Source organism: Lichenostomus cassidix, chromosome 8 (assembly GCF_008360975.1).
Source record: "Lichenostomus cassidix isolate B80296 chromosome 8, HeHo_3.0, whole genome shotgun sequence".
Lineage (NCBI taxonomy): Eukaryota > Metazoa > Chordata > Aves > Passeriformes > Meliphagidae > Lichenostomus > Lichenostomus cassidix.
In genome coordinates, this window is record NC_139489.1 from 2,050,970 (window position 1) to 2,072,941 (window position 21,972).

Here is a 21,972-nt window from a genome sequence, read left to right on the forward strand (position 1 = left end):
CACATAACCACTGAAAGTCCTGAGCTTGTGTCAAGCTCCTGGTTCCTTGTCAGGAGAAGGGAAATGGCAGAAAGGAATAAAAGAAAAGGTCGTGAGGTGGTGAAAAGCCCCAAGCCTGCAGAGCTCCTGCTTGGGCAGCCTGTGCCTGACTCCCTCCGGCAGGTGAGCAGGCAGTGATTTGTGGAAGTCCTTTAAGCAGCTTGGCCACTGCTGGGTGTGTGAGTAACTAATGCTCCTTTGGTTTGTGTTTGAAGGCAGCAGCAGCAACACTGGTGACACGAATTAATTGCCTGGTTTGCAGCAGCTAATGCAGACGAGGTAAAGAGAATTACTACACGATTAACATAGTTTCCAATTAAAGTCCCCTGTAGTTACCCAAAAACATTAATTTTGGGTAACTTGGTAATTTAACTTGTGTCACCTCTGTACACAAGTGCACCAGGGCATTCTGTGGGCTTGTCTGTGCTTAAAGCTTGGGCAAAAGACACGGTGAAAACCCCTGAAAATAGCCATTAATTTTTAACAATTATTTGTAGCAGGCTTTTAAGAAAACCCCACTGTGATGAACTAAAGGATTTGCTACAAGTTAAAGGATCACAACCCAGCTGCTGTTGTAGCACTGCTACTTTTCCTTCCCTTAGAAAGGGAAAAATTTTTACTATTTAATAAGTTCAAAGATGTTTCAACCACCACATTATTTATCCTGTTGCAAAAAGTCTGGGGAAAGTGCAACCATTTCACCCTTCCAGGGAAGTTTACTGTTGGAATGGCTTAACTACATTTTCCTTTTTTACATTTCTGTACTGCAGCTCTTGTAATTCCATTGGACCATTTCCATCCCAAGAATTCCAAACCAAAGGTCTTCGGTCCTTTCTGCAGACACAATGGCTGTGTCTGGGCACATGGGATTTTTTGAAGGTACCTGAATTCAGCTCATCGAGTCGTGGAAAAAGGAAAATTCATCCTTCAGTTCCCATCTCAGCTGCAGCTCCTGTCCTGTCCACGATGGAGCTGGAAATGTGCAGCACACAACAGCTCCTGGCCATGGAATATTGCCTCAACTCCTCTCTCCCAAAGCACATCCATTGCACTTTTGTACCCTGCACTGCTTCCCACCTCTCCAGCTGCACAGTCACACAACCACAGAGCTCCGAGGTAAATCTTCCTTAAATCCATCCCTGCAGGCTCCTGATGGTTCTCCCTGTTCTTCTGAGCACTTAATGCCTTCCTGGTGGAAAGGGAAGCAGAGAGGAGAGCACCACTGAAAGCAGATTAGACCAATTAAACTCCCCTGCTGTGACAGAAGCTGCTAATGATGCAGCATCTGATTGCTTTTCTTTTTTTAAATGTGAAAGCAAAGCACAACTTGGTGTCTCATTTCCTGTCCACTGTCACCCAGAGGAACCACTCTGCCTTATCCTTGCTAAAGCTGCATTTCCTTGTGCTCCACTCACCAGGAATCTTCTCTCTTCCAGCTCTGACATCCACAATTCTCCTCATTTTGACATCTAAATTCCATAAATATGTTGTTTACTCCCTCTTCTGGGCTATTAATGAAAAATATGAAGACCAAGCAGAACACCCTCACATACCTGTTGGTAAAAAGTCCTGTTATGCCAAATATTAGCAGGATTCAGCAGTGCAGAGGTTACTGATTTAGACAAATAATGTGTGGGTTTTTTTTTTTTCTTGAAAACAAATGACCACAATCTCATTTTGGCTTTTTGGAATATCAATTAACACATGGAAATGCAAGCTCCAGCCCTGACACACACAGACTTGGTCTAGTTCTGCCTGAGATCTATCCATTAGTCACTTCTTGCTCATAAAAGGTAAAAGGTGCTTTAATGAACAAACATGATGCTTATTATTTGGATCAGCAACACTTGTGCCTCTGTGCCTGAGCAGCACTTAGAACAGGTAACATTTGGTTTACAACACAACAATAAAATCTGCCTTTATTGCAAATAAACAGAGTATTCACACCTTACAATATTGTTTTAGATGCAGGATTATATTCACTCTTAGAGGATCTAATAATTAATACAAAAGGCACATGCACTTCATATTTTCACACCTCTTTTATTTCCCAAGCAGCGTTAATATGGTTTTTTAAATATTGCATTTACTTTGTTAAAACATGAAACTACTTCTGTACATTTGTTTGCAATCTGAGAACACACACCATCAAGTAATCATTTGTACAGTAACAACACGTATCAAAACAACAAAAAAAAATCATCACAGCCCAGAATTTTCCACATCCACCCCCCTTTGCTTTGATTTAAAAGCTGCTCTGACAGGAGAAGCCTCACCATTATGGTAGTTGAAACAGGAAACAAACACTGCTCTCTTCTAATAATTGTCTCCAGCTGCTTTGATTGGTTGCAGTTAATATTAATAGTATAACCTTTAAAAATTGTGGGGAAAGGTAATACTTTATCTTCACTCCTCATATTAAGGCTCCAAAGCAAGCTTAATGAGAAACCATTAGAAAGTCATACTGCTAAATAGTATCTTAACTCACAATTCAGCCTATATAATTATGTCAGGATTGCAAGTGACAGTGACTCCTGATCCATCAAGCTCACCTTTCCAGCAGGGAAAGCTCAGGATGTGTGGCAGGATGGCAGCAGAACTCCTGGTGGAGCCCCAGAGCTGAGCTTTGTCCCTTTGCCACCAACAGGACACAACTCCAGCTGTGCTGCAGACAGGAGTAAGTGCAGGAATAAGACAGGACTAGAGCTCCAGAGTGTGCATTCTGACAGAACTCACCCACAGCAGGCAGCTCTGCTCAGGAGGTGACCTGGAATTCAGGACAGGAGTGGCACAGGGGGATTTAGGGACTTTGCAGGCACACCTGGCTCTGAGCAGAGCCTCTCCCTTCACCACCACGAGGGCATGGAAACTCCTCCAGCCAGGAGTGAGCAAAAATAATTAGTACATACATTAGTAAATGACATCTTCAAGACTTGAACATATAAAACATTATCATCTTTATGAAAATAGACCAATTTCAGCACAGGCTTGCCTTTTTTGGGGAGGAATTCAGGTACATTTTTTATATTTTAAAAGGCAAGTGTTCTCCTGGACAGCTGCCCATGCTCTTGTGTAAAATGTCCTTAAAGCAGCACAAACTCCTCTGTGCTAAATCTCTTTAGTCTTTTCTTTTCATCCTCGGAAAAAAGGTAATTTTCCTCATGGAGTGGACTGGAAGCCAAGTCATAGTCTCTAGAATGACCCTTGACAAAAGTAAACAGGGGGTATTTCTCCTTGGATGAAGATTTCAGCATCTACAATATAAAACACAAACCAGATTAAACATTCATTGGAAATGAAGAAATACATTAAACACTAATATTCACCTCATGATGACTGCAAAGGAAAAAATGCATTGTTTATTTCTATTATCTCACCAAAACAAAAGCATTGCACAATCCAAACATCTCCTCCTCCTGTTAGACATTTACTTCCCTTTCTTTTTCAGGTAGCTGTTGATTTCATGCCTATCCCTCTTTTTATTCCACACAGATCTCCTGGATGTGCTGTTTGATTCAGTGCAACAAAGACAAAGATAAAAGGGTAAAAGACAGAAGATAAAAACCTCTACAAAATAGTTAATGGCCATAAGGGTGTCCTCAAGCACAGGTATGAATTCTGCAGCCACTGAGCAGCCTGGGGAGGTATTTTTACTGTAGAATCAGCAGAGATTTGAAATAATCCATGTTTTTATTAGAAGTTAAAACACATTCACCAATGTAAATAAGACAGTCAGGAGGACATGGCTCACACCAGATTGGTGATAGTCACAGGGAACCAGGGTGCCCAAAATCTACATTTGTAAATAAGAAAATAGAGCATGAAAAAAAAGGGTGGTGGGGAATGAAAAATACTGAAACAGATCAGCCAAACACCTTTAACAGCACACCAAACACTGAAAAACGTTTCAGCCTTTCATGGTGTTTTGTTCACTGATTTATTTTTTAATTTATTTTACTTTTTCTTACCTGCTTGGGAAAAACCAGCCCAGTGTTGCAGTGACATGCAGAACTACATCAGGCTAGAGAAACACACTGTGCAGAACTAAAAATCACTGAACATGATTTCAGGAGAACAATCAGTCTAAATCAGTTAAAAACCTCCTAAATAGATTTTTAAACAATAAGAACTATTTCAAAAAGACAGGCAGGGGTTGAGAGGGGGTTTAAAAAAAGAAGAAAAAAAGAAATCAATCCCAGTAAAATCCTGGGGTTTCACTGCCTTGTCTGTGTTCAGCTTTACTGAGATTTCCTCCTCCACAACATCTCTTTCCATGGACTGAGGGAGGTGAGGAAACCCTGAACAAAGTCCAAGGGATCCTGGTCCAGATTTATGTAACTCTCATCAAGCCACAGTGATCACAGAGAATCTGAAACTCTAAAGAACTTCCAAGTTCTCTGCAGACACCACTGCAGTGATATCTGAAGGAGTTTATTGATAAAGATCAATATTTTCAGTATTTCAATGTCAGACTGTCACTGCAACAATAATTCTTTGTGCTGAACTGAATCCACGTTCAACTCCAGTTCTTCTCTCATTTCTGCTACATTTGGGCCACAAACAGGTAAATGCAGCCTTACAATAATCCCAAGGGATTTTTTATTTTCTGGCATGGGTTTGGATAGGGAAAACAACTCCCAAATGAAGCCTGAATGTAGTCTGGATGGAGTTTCACTCACCACTCCACTTGGGCCTCAATTATGACACCCAATTTTTTTCTATCCCTGAACATATGGCTCATAAACTTAATCCTCAAGTAACAAATGCTAAATATTTTCTTTCACCTCTTATTACCCAAAAAAGCAGGGAGAACCTGGATTTTTTTGTCCAGCCTCCACAGGGCACACTGGGAATACACTGAGGTTTACAGTTCAAGAGTTATCACACTGCAATTGCAAACAAAGGGAAAAATAATGGAAGAGAAGGAAAACACAAAGCATGTGAAGAATTGCAAGATCAGTTGATAGAATATTTCTCTCACTGTATCTATATCCAAACTTTCATCTCTTTTCACACTGACACTGCCTGAAATGTATTTATATAAAATAATATCTCTAATATTGAAGAGCTCTTATTTAAAATACCAGGATAGTAACTCTAAGACTTGGATCAAAAGAGTATTTTCACAACATACTTTCAGGAAAGAATTTTACTTAATACCAAACTTGAAAGATGAGAAATAAGCAAACAGGAGAAAGAAAACTTCCACTGAAACTGATTTTGTAAATAGATTGGTTTTTTTTACCATGTTATGTCATTCTTTCCTTGATGTGACAGAGAAGGAAAACATGGAAGAACAGAAACTTCACTATTTAAAGTTTTCATGTATTTTACTTCTTTAAATTTATTTTTTGCTTCTCTGCGTGAGAATCAAAAAAACGACTTCAGCATCAATCAATACCAACTTATGAAATGGTATTAAGTTTTAAAAAATTTTTTTTTGGCTCTAATACTAATACCACTTATCAGGACATTCCAATCACTGGATGAACATTAATTCCTTGTGCTGCTGTGACAACTGCTATGGTTGGAGTATCAATATTGTGCCCATCCTCTGCTGCTGCATCCTTTTCCTGGAGTATTTTTTAAACCACAGAACACAGAGCAGCTCAGAACACATTCATGATGCTGCATTTCACACCCTCACATACTGGAATAACCAAGGAGAAGGAAAGCTGATTGCAAGTGGCCCTAAGTGAAGGCAGAGCAGTGTTTCTGCAGGGGAAGGATTGGGTCAGGCAGGTTTGCTGGCTGGCACCTGCTCTGTGCAGCTCAGACCAGAGCTCTGCACTTCCCACCGGCAAAACCCACTCGTGCTACCGAGAATTAACAAACAGTCTGGGCACTGACAAACCCTTCCCTTCCACCCCAGTGCCTCCCGAGGCACACACTGCTCCCCAGCAGCCCCGGGCCGGGCAGCCCAGCTCGCAGGCTGGCAGGGACATTCCCACTTCACGAGTGCCACCTCGTGGGCCATCGGACACCTCCCGGCACAGCCCGGGCTCTGCTCCTCGCACAGGGCAGAACAGCCTCTGTATTCCATCCTTAACAACAACCTGCATTTCTGACAGCGCTAAAAGCAGTGAGAAACATCTCAAAAAGAATTGTCTGCTTACAAGGGTGAAGCTGATTCTCTTCCCTTCCCCACACCCTTTCCAGCCGAGGAATGGATTTGGGAACTCCCAACACCTACCTTGGTGATTTCTTCAGAAGCTTTCTCAAAGTCCTGCACAGTCCTACAGTAAAATCCTATCGTGCAGCTCGGATCCATTTTTTTGAATGACATCTTTTTGGGAGAAGGACAGTGGAATGACTGCAAGTTTCCCAATTAAAAAAACACAAAACACAGTGTTAGGGCTGGGAACAGCACAAATTCATGCATTTACTTTTGTCCCCACCAGCTCTAAAACATCCAATCCCCAGCACCACTTGAATTAAACCCCAGCATACACTTTGGAAATCATTTTTCTCCCACCCCCCCCCAAATATTTAAGTAATTCCACCCTTCCCCAGCCGTGTAAAACCTCCTGCTGTTCCCTAACTTCCCCACACCACCACGTTAGTTTGGAATCTGTCAAAGCTCTGCTGCTCCCAGCAATACTTTATGAATATTCCCAAGGCAGAGAAGGTGAATGCTCTTCAGCAAATTGAATTTGTAACAGCTTTTGCACTATCTTACTGCTTTACTACCACTGCCCAGTGCCCCTTTCCCTCCCCCAGCCTCTATAAAAGAGACATAATGGAATAAACCAACCTCATGCATTTTCCTTTAGTAAATGAAATGGGTTCAAAAACCCACAAAACATACGAAAGCAAAACCATTATTACAATGATCCACAAGTAGGGAAAACCCAAACATGCCTTGCTTTACAAATGGCTTTTTCCTAACGTGAAATCTCTTTCCCTGACAGATGATGCCCTGACAGTGCTGTGAACTGCTACTTTCAGCAGCCCTGAGTAGGAGAAAACAAACACCAAACCACCTTCCCCATGCTCCTCACTCAGTTTATGAGAGAAAAAATAAGTAGATCCTATCCACCCTGATTCTGTGGTTATTTATTACAGGAAGTGTGGTTTTGGTGAAGCTCATTGTCCAATAACTGCAATTATTTCCTCACTTGCTCTCAAAGGGAGCCAAACCTCTCTATTCTGTCTCTAACACAGAGGATGACCCATCATCCTCCCTCTACTAAATCCCTTTTTTGCCAAAAGTCAACCCACAGAGGACAGCACTGGTCACCAAACCCGAGTGTAACCACCCTGCAGCAGTTTTACATAATAAAATATACTGTTCTTTCCTGGTGATTACAAACCCAAAAGGTATTTCTATAAAATCTCTGCTAAAAAACATCCACAAACATGATTAGGGCAATTTCTGCAACACTGCATTTAGCCACTGCTTTTTCTCCTCGCCGTTCCAACGTTTTAAACAGCAGTTGTGTTTTTAATATTAATTCCTGAGCCATCAAATGCATAAATCAAAGCCTGCCTCACCCATCCCATCCAGCCCCAACCCTGTCCCTCCAGCTGTGCTGCACTGCCAGGACAGGAGGTTCAGTGCTGCACAAATCACTGCACAACAAAGAGAAGTGGGGAGGATTTTTTTTTTTCCCACTCCTCCAAACAAATGGATGCTGGAAGCCAATACAGAGTGGATTGATTTCCAACTTATTCTGGACAATTTGTCAATTTTGAAAATACTCCCCACAGATAAATCTAACAAGCAACTATCCACACTAAGAAAGCAATTTCTGTTTACTTTTGACATTTCTGGACAAAGATATAATACTATTAAATGCACCAAGCATTAAATTGCAATCTATTTTCCGTCTGCAGGAAAGCATTAGGATGCGATCAAGCCAAGCTGGCAGCTTGCAAACCTTCCAAACACAGCTAAAAACCTTGATATTATTGGGAAATTCAGATTAATGTCAGCCTGCAGCACAATTTGGAGGCTGAGCCATAGGAACAGAACCCAAAAAGATGTGTATTTTTGTAGCTTGGCCACTGCACCACTGCAGGACCTTCAGGAAGTCACTCCAGCTCTGCTGCTTTGTGCTCTTCCCACCTTTTGTCTGGTTTTTCCCAAACTGTAAAATCTTCAAGGCATTGGATCAAAACAGTTACTAGGATAAAGGGGAAGGAGCTGGGTTAGCATCCCAGGCAGAGCTGGGACTCAGCAACTCCTCCTCCAAATATCTCAACAGGGCAAACCTAAAGGCATCTCTAAATACAACCAAACTGTATTTTCTGATACATTTTGCTGCTGTGTCCTTTTGCTTCTATCACAACCTTCTCATTACCTAGAGAATCTTCCACTTCTATATTATATAAGATGCTAATTCAAGCATTTAGTTAAACATAAACAATGAAAAATATGAAGTGTTTGCTTTAAGGACTTGTCATTAGCCCTGTGTAAGTACTTTCAGATTTTATATATAAATACATAAATAAATCTATAAATACATATATGTAAAAGTAGTTTTTCTGAATGCTTTTTGATATTATTTTGCTCCAGAGCAGCTGCTGCAGTCCTGGCTGTGGATTCACCCACAGGTTGTTCCTACTGAACCAAGAGCTGCTGGAAGTTCACATAAGTTGGGCACAAAACCAAGGAGAGTTTGTCTGGGTGGCCCTGAGGATTGGACTGTGAGTGCTGTGGCTACTGAACACTTCCTTTCAGCTGATAATGTTTTCCCAGGGTATTTGTAAATTGAGTTCTCTAATCAGCTCCTTTAGCTCCATCTATTCTCCTTTAGCTCCATCTATTTCCAGGCTCCTACTATTGAATACCACAGGAATTCTCTCCAGGATGTTGATTGCAATTTGAATTTAAAAAAAACCAAAAAACCAAACAACAAAATGACCAAAAAGACAAACTATAAACTCCAAATCCAAACAGGTTTAAGATCTACAAATATTATCTATTTTCTTTGATGGCAAATTACTTAAATGAAGTGATCATCTATTTTGGAGATTTTTATGATCATTAAAAAGAAAACAGATGAAGATTAATGAAGTAAAAATGAAACCCCCATATTGAGATTTAACCTCTGGTCATTTTTGTTGATTATAGGCCTATAAAGAAGGGCAGGACATTGATAAATAACATGTAACTGTAAAGCCATAAAGCTGCAGCTAGCTAGAACATCTCTAAATAATTAGTGTTTGATTCATATGGGAAGCAAACAGTGCCAGGTCTATATCCATAGTACCTCAAGAGGGAAATCCTTTATGCTGACATCTACAAAAGATTGGCAGTAATGAGGATCCATGTAAATCAAACTGTCATCTACAAGGACAAAACAGAAGACAAGTAATTCAAAAAACACCTTATTATTACACTGCTTACAATCCAATTTCTATGCAGAACAGCTGGAAAAAAAGCCAGTGAGTAACTGCTTGCCAGGCTGATACTCATTGACTGAAGCATAGGTTTTTGCAGGACAGATTAACTTTTGCATAATCAAATATGCTTGTATAAGCAGAATTTTTATAAAGTGATGAAACTGTCATTTAATTTTTGGTGATAAAATTACTTTTACAAACACACAATTATATTCTGGAGTTTGCATATGAAAAATGTATCGCCCTGCTTCATCCTGACAGCAAGAATATATTGCTTGTCATTTAGGCATCAACTAACACCACTTAAAGCAGGAGAGAGTAAATACCTAAATAAGAACTGCCAGGCAGGAACAGCAAACGCTCCTCAAGTTTGGTGAAACAGATAAATTATGCCTTGTTTATGCAACAACGGAAATTAAATGTACATTTTACAGAATCCAATTACTCCATGGGGTAAATGACAAATGGCTGGACTTGGGGAGATGTGATGAATTAATAAGGTACTCATTTTGCTATTTTAATCACGCTATTTCCCACTGCTCTGATATTAACTTCCTAACTCGGAGAGAAAAAAATCCTGAGGAGACATAACACATTAAACCACTCACCTTGGAATCCAGCAAAGTAATAGGACTGCTTGGGTTTGCCACCAATAATGCCAACACAGTATTCCAGGCTTAAAATTCCCTAAAACAAGAATGTGAAATAATTAGGACAGCATTAACCAAAGTATTAAACTGAATTAAAATATTTGCTCTTTGCTGTTTTAGGCCAACAGTTTTGGGGTTTTTTTGTTTATTTTAAAGACTCCATGATTTCCTGGGGCTTGACCAAAGTGAAACCACACCAGCAGGTATTCCAGAGAAAGTATTCCCTTCCCATGAGATATCCACAGATCATGTTAGGGAGGAGACAAAACATGTCACAAATTAAGCAGCAATTCCTTGAGCCAAATATCCCAAAGTATTGTAAGTAGGGAACTTTTCTCTCTAAAAAAGATTGATTTTATCATACTACTAATACCAAGGCTTCTCAAGATAAAACTTTCCCTGCTTAGAAAAGGATAAAGTCATTTAAAAACCTCCCCAGAGATGCTACAGAGTCAAATCCAGCATGGTTTATACAGGTTAAAAAAGTGATGCTTATTTAAAGTACAAATGAGAAGGCTTCCTTAGGAAATTTATTTAAAATATAAATGAGAAGGTTTCCTTAGAAAATGCTCTGAGCATCACAGAACATTCAGGAAGATCAGAAGCAAAAGCTCCAAGAGCCAAGGAGGGCAGAACAGAGAAAGAGCAAAGCTCCTCAGAGTAATGGATAACTGTTTAATCTATGGGAAGCTTCTTGTAAAAGTGAATTATAAAAAATTTATCCATTTTCACCCATAAATATAAAATCCTTTGTAGAAATTACCTCTCGTGCTACATTCTAAAAATCTGCATTTTTAACTTAAAGCCAGACTCCAAGAAATGTAGTCACTTCTGGAGAACAGTCAAGGCAGACACTGGAGTGACTGATTCCTGCAATTGAAAGCTCTCTCATCACAGCCTCCATGAACAGCCTTGGGAAGGGAGCAGCGGGAATCACACAGGGAAGCCAAAAAAACCCTAAAAAAACCCTAAAATTTTCCCAAAACCAACAGAAAATACAAGGAAAATGAACAGGGGAGAATAACAATTTAAGATCCTCAATTCAAAGCCTTCACCAGTCTGTCTTCCCATGCCAGTAAAAACCAAAATGTTTGCCTGAAATGTTCCAGGGAAGAGGCAGCCACAAAAATAAATAATGTTACAGACTCTCAGCTTTTGCTCATGCTACACTGTGGTAATGTAAAAATGAACCCAAAATTTAAAGTCAGATAAAGAGGAGCATGGAAAAGGAAATAAAAGCAGCAGGAATAAGAGAACAAGGTCTTCCCTAAGAGGAGCAAGAGGCAGCATTGCAGCACATCCTGCAGAACCTCTGCTGAAAAACCACAGCACAGACCTTCCCCCTTCTGCTTTCTCCTGGAGTTTTCCTTTTTTCCAGCTCTTTTTCATATGGGATAACTGCTTGCTACTCCTGCATCACTGTCCTCAGAACCATCCATCCAGACAGTGAAAAAACATGAAATAGTGACTAAAGATAGCAAATAATTCTATGGGAACAAAGAGACAAAAGAAAATGGGAAGAATGGAAAGGCAACAACTTTAAACCATTTGACATTTATGAAAATAAGAAACAGAGTAAGGAATTGAGTGTATTTGTATTTTAAAATGCTGCCTGATCCTTAGTTACATATGCTATTAGAGCCCTGCTATATTAAATTACCATTGGTAATTTGAGCCACTGCATTAATGTCTTTTCAGGTGGCTGCTGGAGGAGCAGGACAGTTATCAGTGCTTTACCAAGGGACATCATGTGCTCTGCAATTATGTCTGATCTTGTAATAGGGAAATTTAAAATCTGTAAAGTCAAACTTTACAACCTTCAACTGTAAAATCCCCACCACACGTTTAATGGGGAGAATTACCCTCGTGAAGTCGCTTTTCATATCCCCTTGTGCTCCTCTTTGAAAAATGATTGAACTCTCATTTCATACCTTTACAAACTCCAGGTAGTCTGTGTTTGTTCTCTCTCCACCGAGTCTCACAGGAACCAATATAATTACAGCTTTTGTGCCTGATTTCCCAGAATCCATAAAAGAGCACTGTCTGTCAATAACATCTGAGCTGTAGACTGAAAGGAGACACAGGGAAATATTAAAATTTAAAATACAACCTCTGGTTTTTAGAGACACACTTACAACATGGCATCACTGAAACTGCAGCTTTTCCAAATCCTCCTGTCCTCCCAAAACACAACCCCAGGTGACTCAGAACCAGTGCTGTGCCTCCTCATTCCCAGCAATGTTTTGTGGAGATGTAATTTTTTTTGCTGCTGCTGAGTTGTGATGCCAAGGAAATGCAGAAGGGGTAGGTTAGGAGAAAGCCAATGAGTATTTATTGCTGCATATAAACTCCTGAAAGGAATAATTAAAACTTGAAAGCTTCCAACTAACAGAAACATCTCCATGTAAAAGGAAAAGAGGCAATAATTGATTTGCTGATTTGGAATTCCACCATAAGGTACCAAGCAAGCAATGTACAAAGAAAATCTGCACATATGAAGAACCCCCTTTCTCTACATATTCTCAATTTTGTGGATCCATTTTATAGGGATTTTTTTTTCCCTTTAAAGCTCTGCTGTTAAGTGCTAACTGAAAGGCGTAAAGAGAATCTATAATGTTTGCAAAAATCCACAAAATCACATTTACCTGTACAATCCTGAGCAACATAGACTGTTACTCCTTGCAGCTCAGGGTCTCTTGCTTCTTCAACAGCTTTTCTAAGTACAAACACAAAACTATTTAATTTAACTTTCACTTTAAAAAATTAATCGTAAATAAGCAAATTACTTTGCGTTTTTAGAAACAGGTTAATTTTAATTGGTTTTTTACAGGGATTTTTTGTTTGTTTGGGGTTTTGGGTTATTTTAATTCAAGACACCTTCCCTTCCTGATAAATACAGGTTTTTATTTGTTTTTAAGCACTGGACACCAAGATCCAACCTATATGGCAACGTGTTTTTCCCGAGCCAAGATGACAATGTCTGGTTATTTAGAAGAAAAAATGAAACCCACAAAAAAAGGCCTCAAATCCCACATTAACTTACAATTAAATTCACATTAACTATTTTATTTCTTTCTAACAATTTTCTGTCATGCATATTGATGATAAAGGCTAAGTTTGCTGACAAAAATATTATTTTCAACTCATTAGATCTCTTCATTTGATCTCTGTTCATATAAAAACTCACAAATTAGCACCTGGAAATAAAAAGGTGCAAGGTTTCACCAAAACTTTGAAAAATGTAATTACAACATTGGACTTCCCTCAGAAGACTAAAATACCTAAAAAGTAAAAAGAAAATCTATGCTGATAGTCAGACCCATGGTCATCAATCAGGGACAACACTTGTAAAGAAATGAAACTGTTCAAAATAGAGGATTTGCCTTTGAGTTCCACACACACCTGCATTAAATGGTCACTATCCCTTTATTTCCTACTATATTTTGAGGAATAGTTTAATACAGTCATTTCCAAGTTATGAGGGAGTTGTACATTGTTAGTGCTGCTGTAAGACAGAAAGATCCAGGAAAGGAAACCTTCGCAGGGCTGGAAATCACTGGGGTTGTGGTGAGTGTAATTCTGCACCAAATCCCTGCTGCTCCCATTAGGGAGACAAATAATTTAATAATTTGTTTAAGCAAGCAAAAAAATTCTGACAGCTTCCATCATCAGAAAAAAGTAGAATAAAACACATTAATAATGCTGAACTCTACATGGATGCACACCTGATTATTTCAGTACAGCTGCATTTCAGATTAACATATCATTTACACTAAATATCAAATTCTTCTATTTATATATGCATATAAATATATAAATGCATGAACTTTGCCTTCTGCTGCTTAAATGATTCATTAGTGATTCACTTTATAAGTAAACTGTAACCCACTAAGAAAATATACATATAAGACTACAAAAAACCCAAAGAAACATTCAAAGAATTGGATATCAAGGCTCACAGTATGGAGAAATTTGACTTTCGACTTTTTTTTTAACCATGCTGAATGTCACAGACCCTTTACTTTTACTGGGGTATAATTATAATATTAATAGTCCCATACATTTACAGTTTCACAAGAATTTGATGTGTGCAAAGAAATGCTGAAAACATCAATTTTAGCTCTGACATTTCATTACACTATCAGTACATTACAGCCCCCAGGTTACAGTATAAAAAAAAAAAAATCTCTAATGTTATGCATGTTCCAAGGTTGAAAGAGTGGTTAGTTTTTAGAACATTTCATTAAATGCAGCTCCACTTCCAAGGTTTGGGAGAGATCCTTGGGATTCTATAAGTAAACAGGGATGTTGTGTTTTTTTTCCTGAAATCAGACTGACAAAAGCTCAGCATTCAATCCCTGCACCTGCTGCTATTTCCCTTCCTGCCCGCGAAAAATCTCCGGAATTGCTCCTGCTATGGGTGTTTTACAAAGCCAATAATGAACAGTTTGCTGCTCAATTAGGCTGAAGTGATCTCAGGACACTCAGCAATGCTTCCCTGTGATGCACCAAAGGAAAGGAGCAGCGAGTGAAGGTGTTTTACCTCAAAATGTGTGCGACCACAGCAGGTCCATACCAATCCCCCGCCATCTTCCCCGATTTCTTCCCATATTCTATCAGCTGGTGCAGCCCAAAGGCTGCCAGAGGGGAATCACCAAACCAGGAGATGATTTTCCTGTGATAAACTTCATTCCTCATCTCGGTGACATCCCAGTTCCTCCTGGCTGGGCCCCTCTGGGGACGAGGCAGGATTTTGGGGTCTCTCTCAGCAGTGAGCGATGCCTCGAAGGAAGCTGTGAGTTTCCTCACTGTGTTGCTGGTCCAGGACTCAGAGTCAGAGCTGTCCATGTCCAGAGCCTCTGGCCACACCCAGGCTGCAGCAGGAAAGGGCAAAAGCCATGTTCACCTTAATAGTAACTTTGTGGCAAAATAAGAAAAGCACTTCCCTTTGTCCCCAACACTCCTTAAAGCAATAATGTGTATTTTACATGTCACTGTTAACAGGTGAACAAAGAATTCCAGTAGAGGAGGATTTGCTTTGATTTTCTGGTGACAATCCCAGTCACCAGGATAAACAAGATATACCTGATTACAGGTTAGAACTCTCTTCCATATGAAATACAGAAACATATTCACTACTATCCAAAAACCTTTTATCCATGTCAAACAGGAATTTTCAAAAGCTGTTAATTCTTCTCATTTTTCAGTTATTAAAAAACCAGGCAGACCTGAGGAATTATTCATGTAAAAGCAAACACTTCTTCCTGGCAGATCATTAGAAAAACAGGCAGGATTTCTTTATTCACTAAATTCATTAATTCTTTTAGATTACAAGGCAAATTTGTTTAAATATCACTCAGCACAGTATTTTCAGTCTGCTTTTCCAGCTGAAGGTTTCCCTAGGGATGATGCATCCCACACAGCATTCCTCTCCAGCAGAATGGGGTTCAGGGAAGATGCCTGGAATTCTCCCACAATTCCAACAGTACTTGAACACAGACCCAGCCTGTGTCAGCTCAGTCTAACATCTCACAGGCATTGCTGCTCTGGACTCTCAGCTTCACATTTCAGTCAGTGTCTTAAGCACAGGCATTTCAAAGTCAAACTTAATATTTAAAATCCAAAATTCATTCACACCACCATTCAGCAATATCTGGAACGTTCCATGGCAGTGGAAGTGTAAATATCTCAGCTAGAAACTTCAGGCAAGTTTTGCTTCCTAACAGAAACAACACTATTAAACTAGACTGAAAACATCTCTGGGAAAAGAGCAAACAGCCATGAAAAACTTCCTGTAAACACCTGAATATGTTTCCAAAGCTGCCCAGACCTCATAAAAAGACTTTGAGAAGATAATTCACCAGCTGTCAGCAGACCAGGTGAGGAGCAAAGTAGTCCAGCAAGACCATCCATACTCCATCTTTCTGTGGATTTGGATTGCCACAGAAACAATAGCACTCTGCAATCATCCCATCACTTTGCAAATTAGGATGCAAGGGGGACATGCAAGGAATTCTTTGGAACCATGGATTTTAAAGATAGAAACCTGGGGCTTTTTTGGTTGGGGTTACTTCCAAACGAGCCATTACACACTCCTGCTCACAGGGAGACTTCTGGGCAGGTCTTGAATTTCTTTTAAATGTATGTATAAAAAAAGGATATTTAAGGGATTTGTGCTCTCAGCAGAAGTATTCACATACTTTTTGGTATCTGCAGCCAGCTGAAAGGGATAATGAATGTTTTTTGACTTAAATATCTACAGCCAAAGGAACATTCCATGAGCCAATCCCACAGTTCAGTCCTGATGCTGCTGGGAACAGACTCTGTGGTGCAGCTGGGTTGGGATCTTGTTCCCAGCTTACATCAGAGCTGCACAGCAAGAGCAAAGTGTTATCAAAACAGGCTTTCAGAAGGATCTTCTGCCAGAGTATTGCTGGGATCCCACAAATGGCTGAGGAAACAATGCATTGTGTTCTCTCAAACCCCCCTGGGTGGCTTCAGGCCCATGTCTTGGGTCACTCTGACAGCAAGCAATGGCTGATTGTTACCAAAGGGATTGGGGAGGGGATGGAAAGGAAAGGTGTTTAACTCTGAGAACCTAAAATACCTCTCTGCAGGACATGGCTCAGCCTGGAAGGATGAGGAGGACATGGACACTCAGCCTGTGACAGCAGAAAGTGTCCCATGGCTCCTAAAGCTGCTTCTTCAACTGGCTGGGACTGAGGGAGGACTTGGAGACAGACAGTGGTAAGGAAAAAAGGGAAGTTCCTCTCTAAGTAGATGGGGGAAGGGAAGAAATGACATAGTGAACATTTCCACACAGAGAATGATGTATTGAAGTTAGATTAGAATCCTTCTAGGAACTCAATATATTAATACCAGAAGAAATTCAATAAGGGACAACTTTAAAACTGATAAAAGAACATCACTTCTGCCATAGCCCACAGCTATGGCCTGTGGAACTCATCTGCACATCCTGAGTTCAAGAAACAATCAGATTTCAAGAGAACTGGACATGTGCAAGGATGAGAATACCCAGGTAGGGAGAATCACACTTTTGTGATGTTTAACTCAGAATTAGACACTGAAAACACCACAGAAGTTTTGTTGGGCAAACTTTGGTTCCCAGAAATTGCTCAATCACTGATGAAATGTGACAATTCCAACAGTAACAAGGAGTTACTGTTAAAAATCAACCAAAACCAGCTGGCACTTCAGATTTGGGATTAAAAAAGGCCATTTTGGTCTCTACAGAATGCCTGTGCTTCTGCCAAGCCCAGAGATCTTCTCTCCCAACTCACCTCTGCCAAGGAAATGAAGCATCAGACCCTGAGCCAGCAGCATCTGCCCTGTTCTCAGCGTGCAGCCCCAGCCACAGTCTGTGGTTAAAGCAGAGCCCTGGATCTGAGGGAATTCCTCTCTGTAGGTCAGCCAGATTCTAGAAATGAAATCTTTGCGGAACTCCTCAACGTTCCCCGAAATCTCGGTGTTGATCTGATCAAAATTGGACCCATCTGTAGAGAGCTCACCAGATTCTGGAAGGCAAAGCACAGCTTAAACACTCATTTTTTATGGCACTTCCGTTATTAGAAAACAAGTAACAAATATTAAATCTATTAGAAAAATAGATTTCATTTTTACATTTAAAAATTCACAAAAACTACCAATTGCTTCAAATGCAACGAAGGAAAATTGGAAGGCAAACATAATAGGTATGTGCCAGATGAAACAAAAAAAAAGGAAAAAGCAAAAGAGCAATGCAGACATCACTGTGCCAGTGGAATCACTGACCTGCAAATAAGGGCTTAATTCACCCAACTGTAAATGGTCAAACAGAGAGAGACTTAAAAAACTGCACACTGGAAAGTGATAAGGAAGGTGTTGGTATAGTGACCCTGATCAGTTATTGTCACTATTTCCATCAGCAGTTTTTAGAAAGAAAATCTCCAGTTGATGGTAAAGTGCAAATTACAAAAGGAATATTTACAGAAAGAACACGGTTTTGGTGTAAAATCTGAATAATGCAGGTTGGGATGGGTTGCATTAGTGATGGGCAATTAAATGAGTATTTTCCAAGCTTTTCATATTTACATTTTGAATTTGGTAATTGTTAATGCCAGTCTTTCTAGAAGATTAAAAGTATCTCCACAGAGCTGCTGCTGAGGAAGGCTGGAATGAGTGAAGTGCTCTGTACTCACCCTCAGTTTTGAAGTGGTAACATTTGCCCAGCAGAAAGACTGGAGAGTTTCTACCGAAGTAAGTTTTTGTTTTCAACACCCAACCTAGAGCAGATGCAAAACAAATACACATTTGTGACTGAAGTGTTCCAACAGGAAATGTTAACAGCATCTGGTTAAGCCAAAGCTAAGCCTTGAAAGGGGAATTAAAAAAAAAAAAGTATTGAAATTGGGTTTTGGTCTCATATAAAATCCCATACAGGGTGCAGTGGCTGCTATTCCCTTTCAAACATGTGATAGCCTTAAAGAAAGCAGAAAAAAAAGGATCTTTTCATCTTGTCAGACATCTCCAAAGGTCAGTTATGAGAATTAACAAAACTTATCAGAAATCTGGTGGTAAACCTGAACAACCTCAGTCCTAAAGGGAAAGCAGAAAAGTCAAGAACAGATTAATAAAAGGTACACTTGAAAAATTGGTTGCACATAAACAAATCACTGATGTTCAACTGTGGAAAAAAATGTTCCTCAAGTAGATTCTTGAGTGGAGTTTGTAGCTCACACACTATCCTATTTTTTTCCATAAAAGTACACTTAAAAACAAAAAATGTTTGTGCAGATGATTCCATATAATCCCTTATTAAATTCCATGCAAATCTAGTGTCATTTACATAATATATTTACTGTTTCCAAAATAAGTCATTTAAAATGAAAGTATGCAAGATTTATCTGAAAAAATGAAAAACTCAAGAAGTTTTCTAGTGGGGTTAATTTACAATATCAAAGAAAAATTATTTCAAGGGCTATACTGCATTTTTAGTATTAATTAGTTATGATTCTATTCATGTCAACAAGAAACATTCCTTTTCATAGGACAGATCTCACCACACTCTTCCACTTACTGTATTTCATGTTGTTCCATGCAGACATAAACTTTGATTTGATCTTATCTACTTCATCTGTCCCTGTGGCCTCCATATTCAAATCCTAGAGAAAAAGCCATCTCTGTCCTGTAAGGCTTTCAGTCCTGCTACTGCAAAAACAAAAACAGAAACACTCAGCATCCCTCATGCAGGTACTTAACATGGCCAGAAACAGCAATAAACTCACAGAACCTTCCACTACCAGGCACTGGGAAGCAATCCTGTGCCCCATGAATAAGTAATAAAATAATTTAATTCCAAATATACACCAATAAAAGCGCTACACAAAGCTAAATAAAAGATAATGTTCTCCAGCAGCTCTGCCTTGCACTGCTCTAGAGCACAAAACCTGTGCTGCCACATGAGCACATTGATTTTAGCAGCAGTGAGATGAAGAGCTCTAATGCACCTTGCCAAATAGAAAAAATGCTGCTCTTTTCTGCTGAAAATAATACAATAAGCACTTTTTGTGTTAAAATCCACCACAGTGCAGGCTAATTTTGTAAAAAGTCCGTATAAATTGTCCAAGGAAATGCATCTTTATTGGCTCTTTCTGCATGGCAAGTTAAGACAGATTTCACCCTAAAAGCCACCTAAACTGGTAATAATACAGAAAGAATATGTAACTACCTTTATCCCTGCTCCTAAGAAATCTGGGAAAATGGGACAGAACCCCTCTGCACCATTTGTAACAGGAAGTTTGCTATTAATTAATAAAACTTCCTTCACCACATGTATTCTGTCAGTGGATCACCTTAAAATATTTGACACAGGAAGTTTTCTTGCTGATATTTGGTGGCCCAAACCCTTACACAGAGAGAAGAAAAATTAAAAGCTTCTGCTTCAACAGCAGCTCTTGAGGGACATCAGAAGTTGATCAACAGTGGGAAATCACTGCAATCCTCACTGAATTTTTATCTGAGCTCTGATAGCACCAGCTGATGACGTGAGCAACAGTGAACTTCCTCATTTAATGAATAAACTTGGGCCAGGAGAAACCCTCACTTTAAAAGGAGAATCTGGAGAATATTTACCTTTCCATGGGCTATTCTCCACGGAACTGTGATCAAAAGCAGGACAAAGACTAAACGGTGTCACTTCTCTCCACTGGGAACATTTTTTAAGTAAACCTAATCAGCGACAATGTAATTAAGGAGAGGGTGAAGATGTCAGGGTGACAACATCATCTGAGCCTGAGGATACTCACACACATCCACTGCTTTGGGGATCTGCAATCTGCTGCCCAAACCACCCCTAGCTAACATTCCAACTATTACATCATATTATTTCATAAAAATCTGCTTTTTGACAGGGTAAGAAGCAATGCCAGCTCACAAACATGGGAGCAGACTGACTTCTTTCAAGTGAAAATAATAAATGTCTACATCCCTGCTAATGATTAGCTTTGTGTTAAGCTGGGGAAGCAAGAAAAGGAGAATTTCAAGTTGGGTTTTAACTCCCTGCCTTTCTTCTTTAGGAAAAAAAAGAAAGTTTGACTGTATAATTGGCTCTAGACAGCAAAGCTGGAAAGATGAACTTCTCCAGGAGGTGTGTTTGGTCCTGCCTTTCTTCACACAATCAACAACAACCACTTTGTATACACAGACACCACTGATTGCCTTAAAAACCAATTCCTATAAAAGCTTCCTCTGGCTAAAATTAGAAATTACACAAACCCCACAATTCTGAAAGAGCCTGAATACAAAATTATTTAAAGGAGAAAGAAGCTAATTTTCCTTGAAAAGACAATGGTTATCACAGCACATTTATCTTTCCTCCAGGTCCATTTCTTCCCTGGCATTATACTAAAGATGCAGAAAGAGCTTTCAAGAATCCTAACAAAAAACAGGTATAATTTTTTCACTGGGAAAACACAGGTTTTTTTCCCCATCATTATAAGAATGCATCAGTAAGAGTTCCACTCGAATTCATGGGACAGCACCGGGAGAAGTCCCAGGGAATACAGATTCAAGCCCAATGGGCTTTAATATCAAATTATCAAACCCGAACCGAATGGTTTGATCCCGAATTTGCCTCACTTAAGAAGTTCTCTAGCTCCACAAGGGAGATTTCCCTGAGGAGCAGCAATTGGGGATCAATGCCGGCAAGAGGCTGTTTGCCCAGCGATGGAAAAACACCCAAAAAAACCCCAAACCCAGCATTTGTTTGCATAAACAGCCCAAAAGCAACGCAAGCCGCCGCTGTGTCCGCAGCGGGCAGGACGGATGGAGCCTCAATCGGCTAATTAGGCGATAAATGATCTGTTATTAATGAAGATCTCTCTGGTTTCCATTGTACCTGCGAGCAGCGCGGAGCGGCAGCGGCGACACTCGGCCAAACCCACACGGGAAAGCGATCTCGAGCAGCGGCCGGAGGGCATTTTGAAGGAGCTGCAAACATAGCAGGACAGTTAGAAACGATACTTGGAAGGCGGCTGGGAAAGAAAACCAGATTATTCCTTAATCCCGCAGCGAGGACGGAACGCTTCGCCCCGGCAGGGTTCGCAGCCAAGCTGGAGCCCTCACGGCCCGCGGCAAGGGGCTCGGCGGCTCCCGGCCCCGCAGCACACGGCGGATTGCCCGTCCCGCCGCCCCCCGCCGCCGCTCACCCCTCACGGAGCCTCCTCCGCCATGCCCGGAGCCGGCAGGGCACAGCGCGGCCTCCCGGCGCAGCTCCGGCCGCGGCGCAGCGGCGCGCGAACTACAACTCCCGGCGGGCGCCGCGGCGGGGGCGCGAGGAGGCGGCTGGTGGGCGCGCGCGGGGCATGCTGGGAGGTGTAGTCCGGCGGGAGGGCGGCTGGGAGGCGGGCGGGAGGAAGAGGAGGGAAGGAGGAGGGAG

At 40.5% G+C, this 21,972-nt stretch overlaps 1 protein-coding gene across 1 annotated transcript; it reads right to left on the minus strand.

Annotated features, from left to right (window-relative positions):
* Positions 1–2,062: 2,062 nt before the first annotated feature.
* Positions 2,063–21,847, minus strand: ATG4C (autophagy related 4C cysteine peptidase). Its single transcript, XM_085067425.1, has 12 exons — positions 21,743–21,847; positions 21,433–21,524; positions 19,114–19,244; positions 18,236–18,319; positions 17,339–17,572; positions 14,581–14,911; positions 12,683–12,753; positions 11,969–12,105; positions 9,996–10,074; positions 9,255–9,331; positions 6,233–6,352; positions 2,063–3,293 (listed from the first exon to the last, which is right to left on the minus strand). The coding sequence occupies exons 3-12, from the start codon at positions 19,187–19,189 to the stop codon at positions 3,123–3,125; spliced, it is 1,380 nt and encodes a 459-aa protein (XP_084923551.1). The 5' UTR covers positions 19,190–19,244; positions 21,433–21,524; positions 21,743–21,847; the 3' UTR covers positions 2,063–3,122.
* Positions 21,848–21,972: the final 125 nt, after the last annotated feature.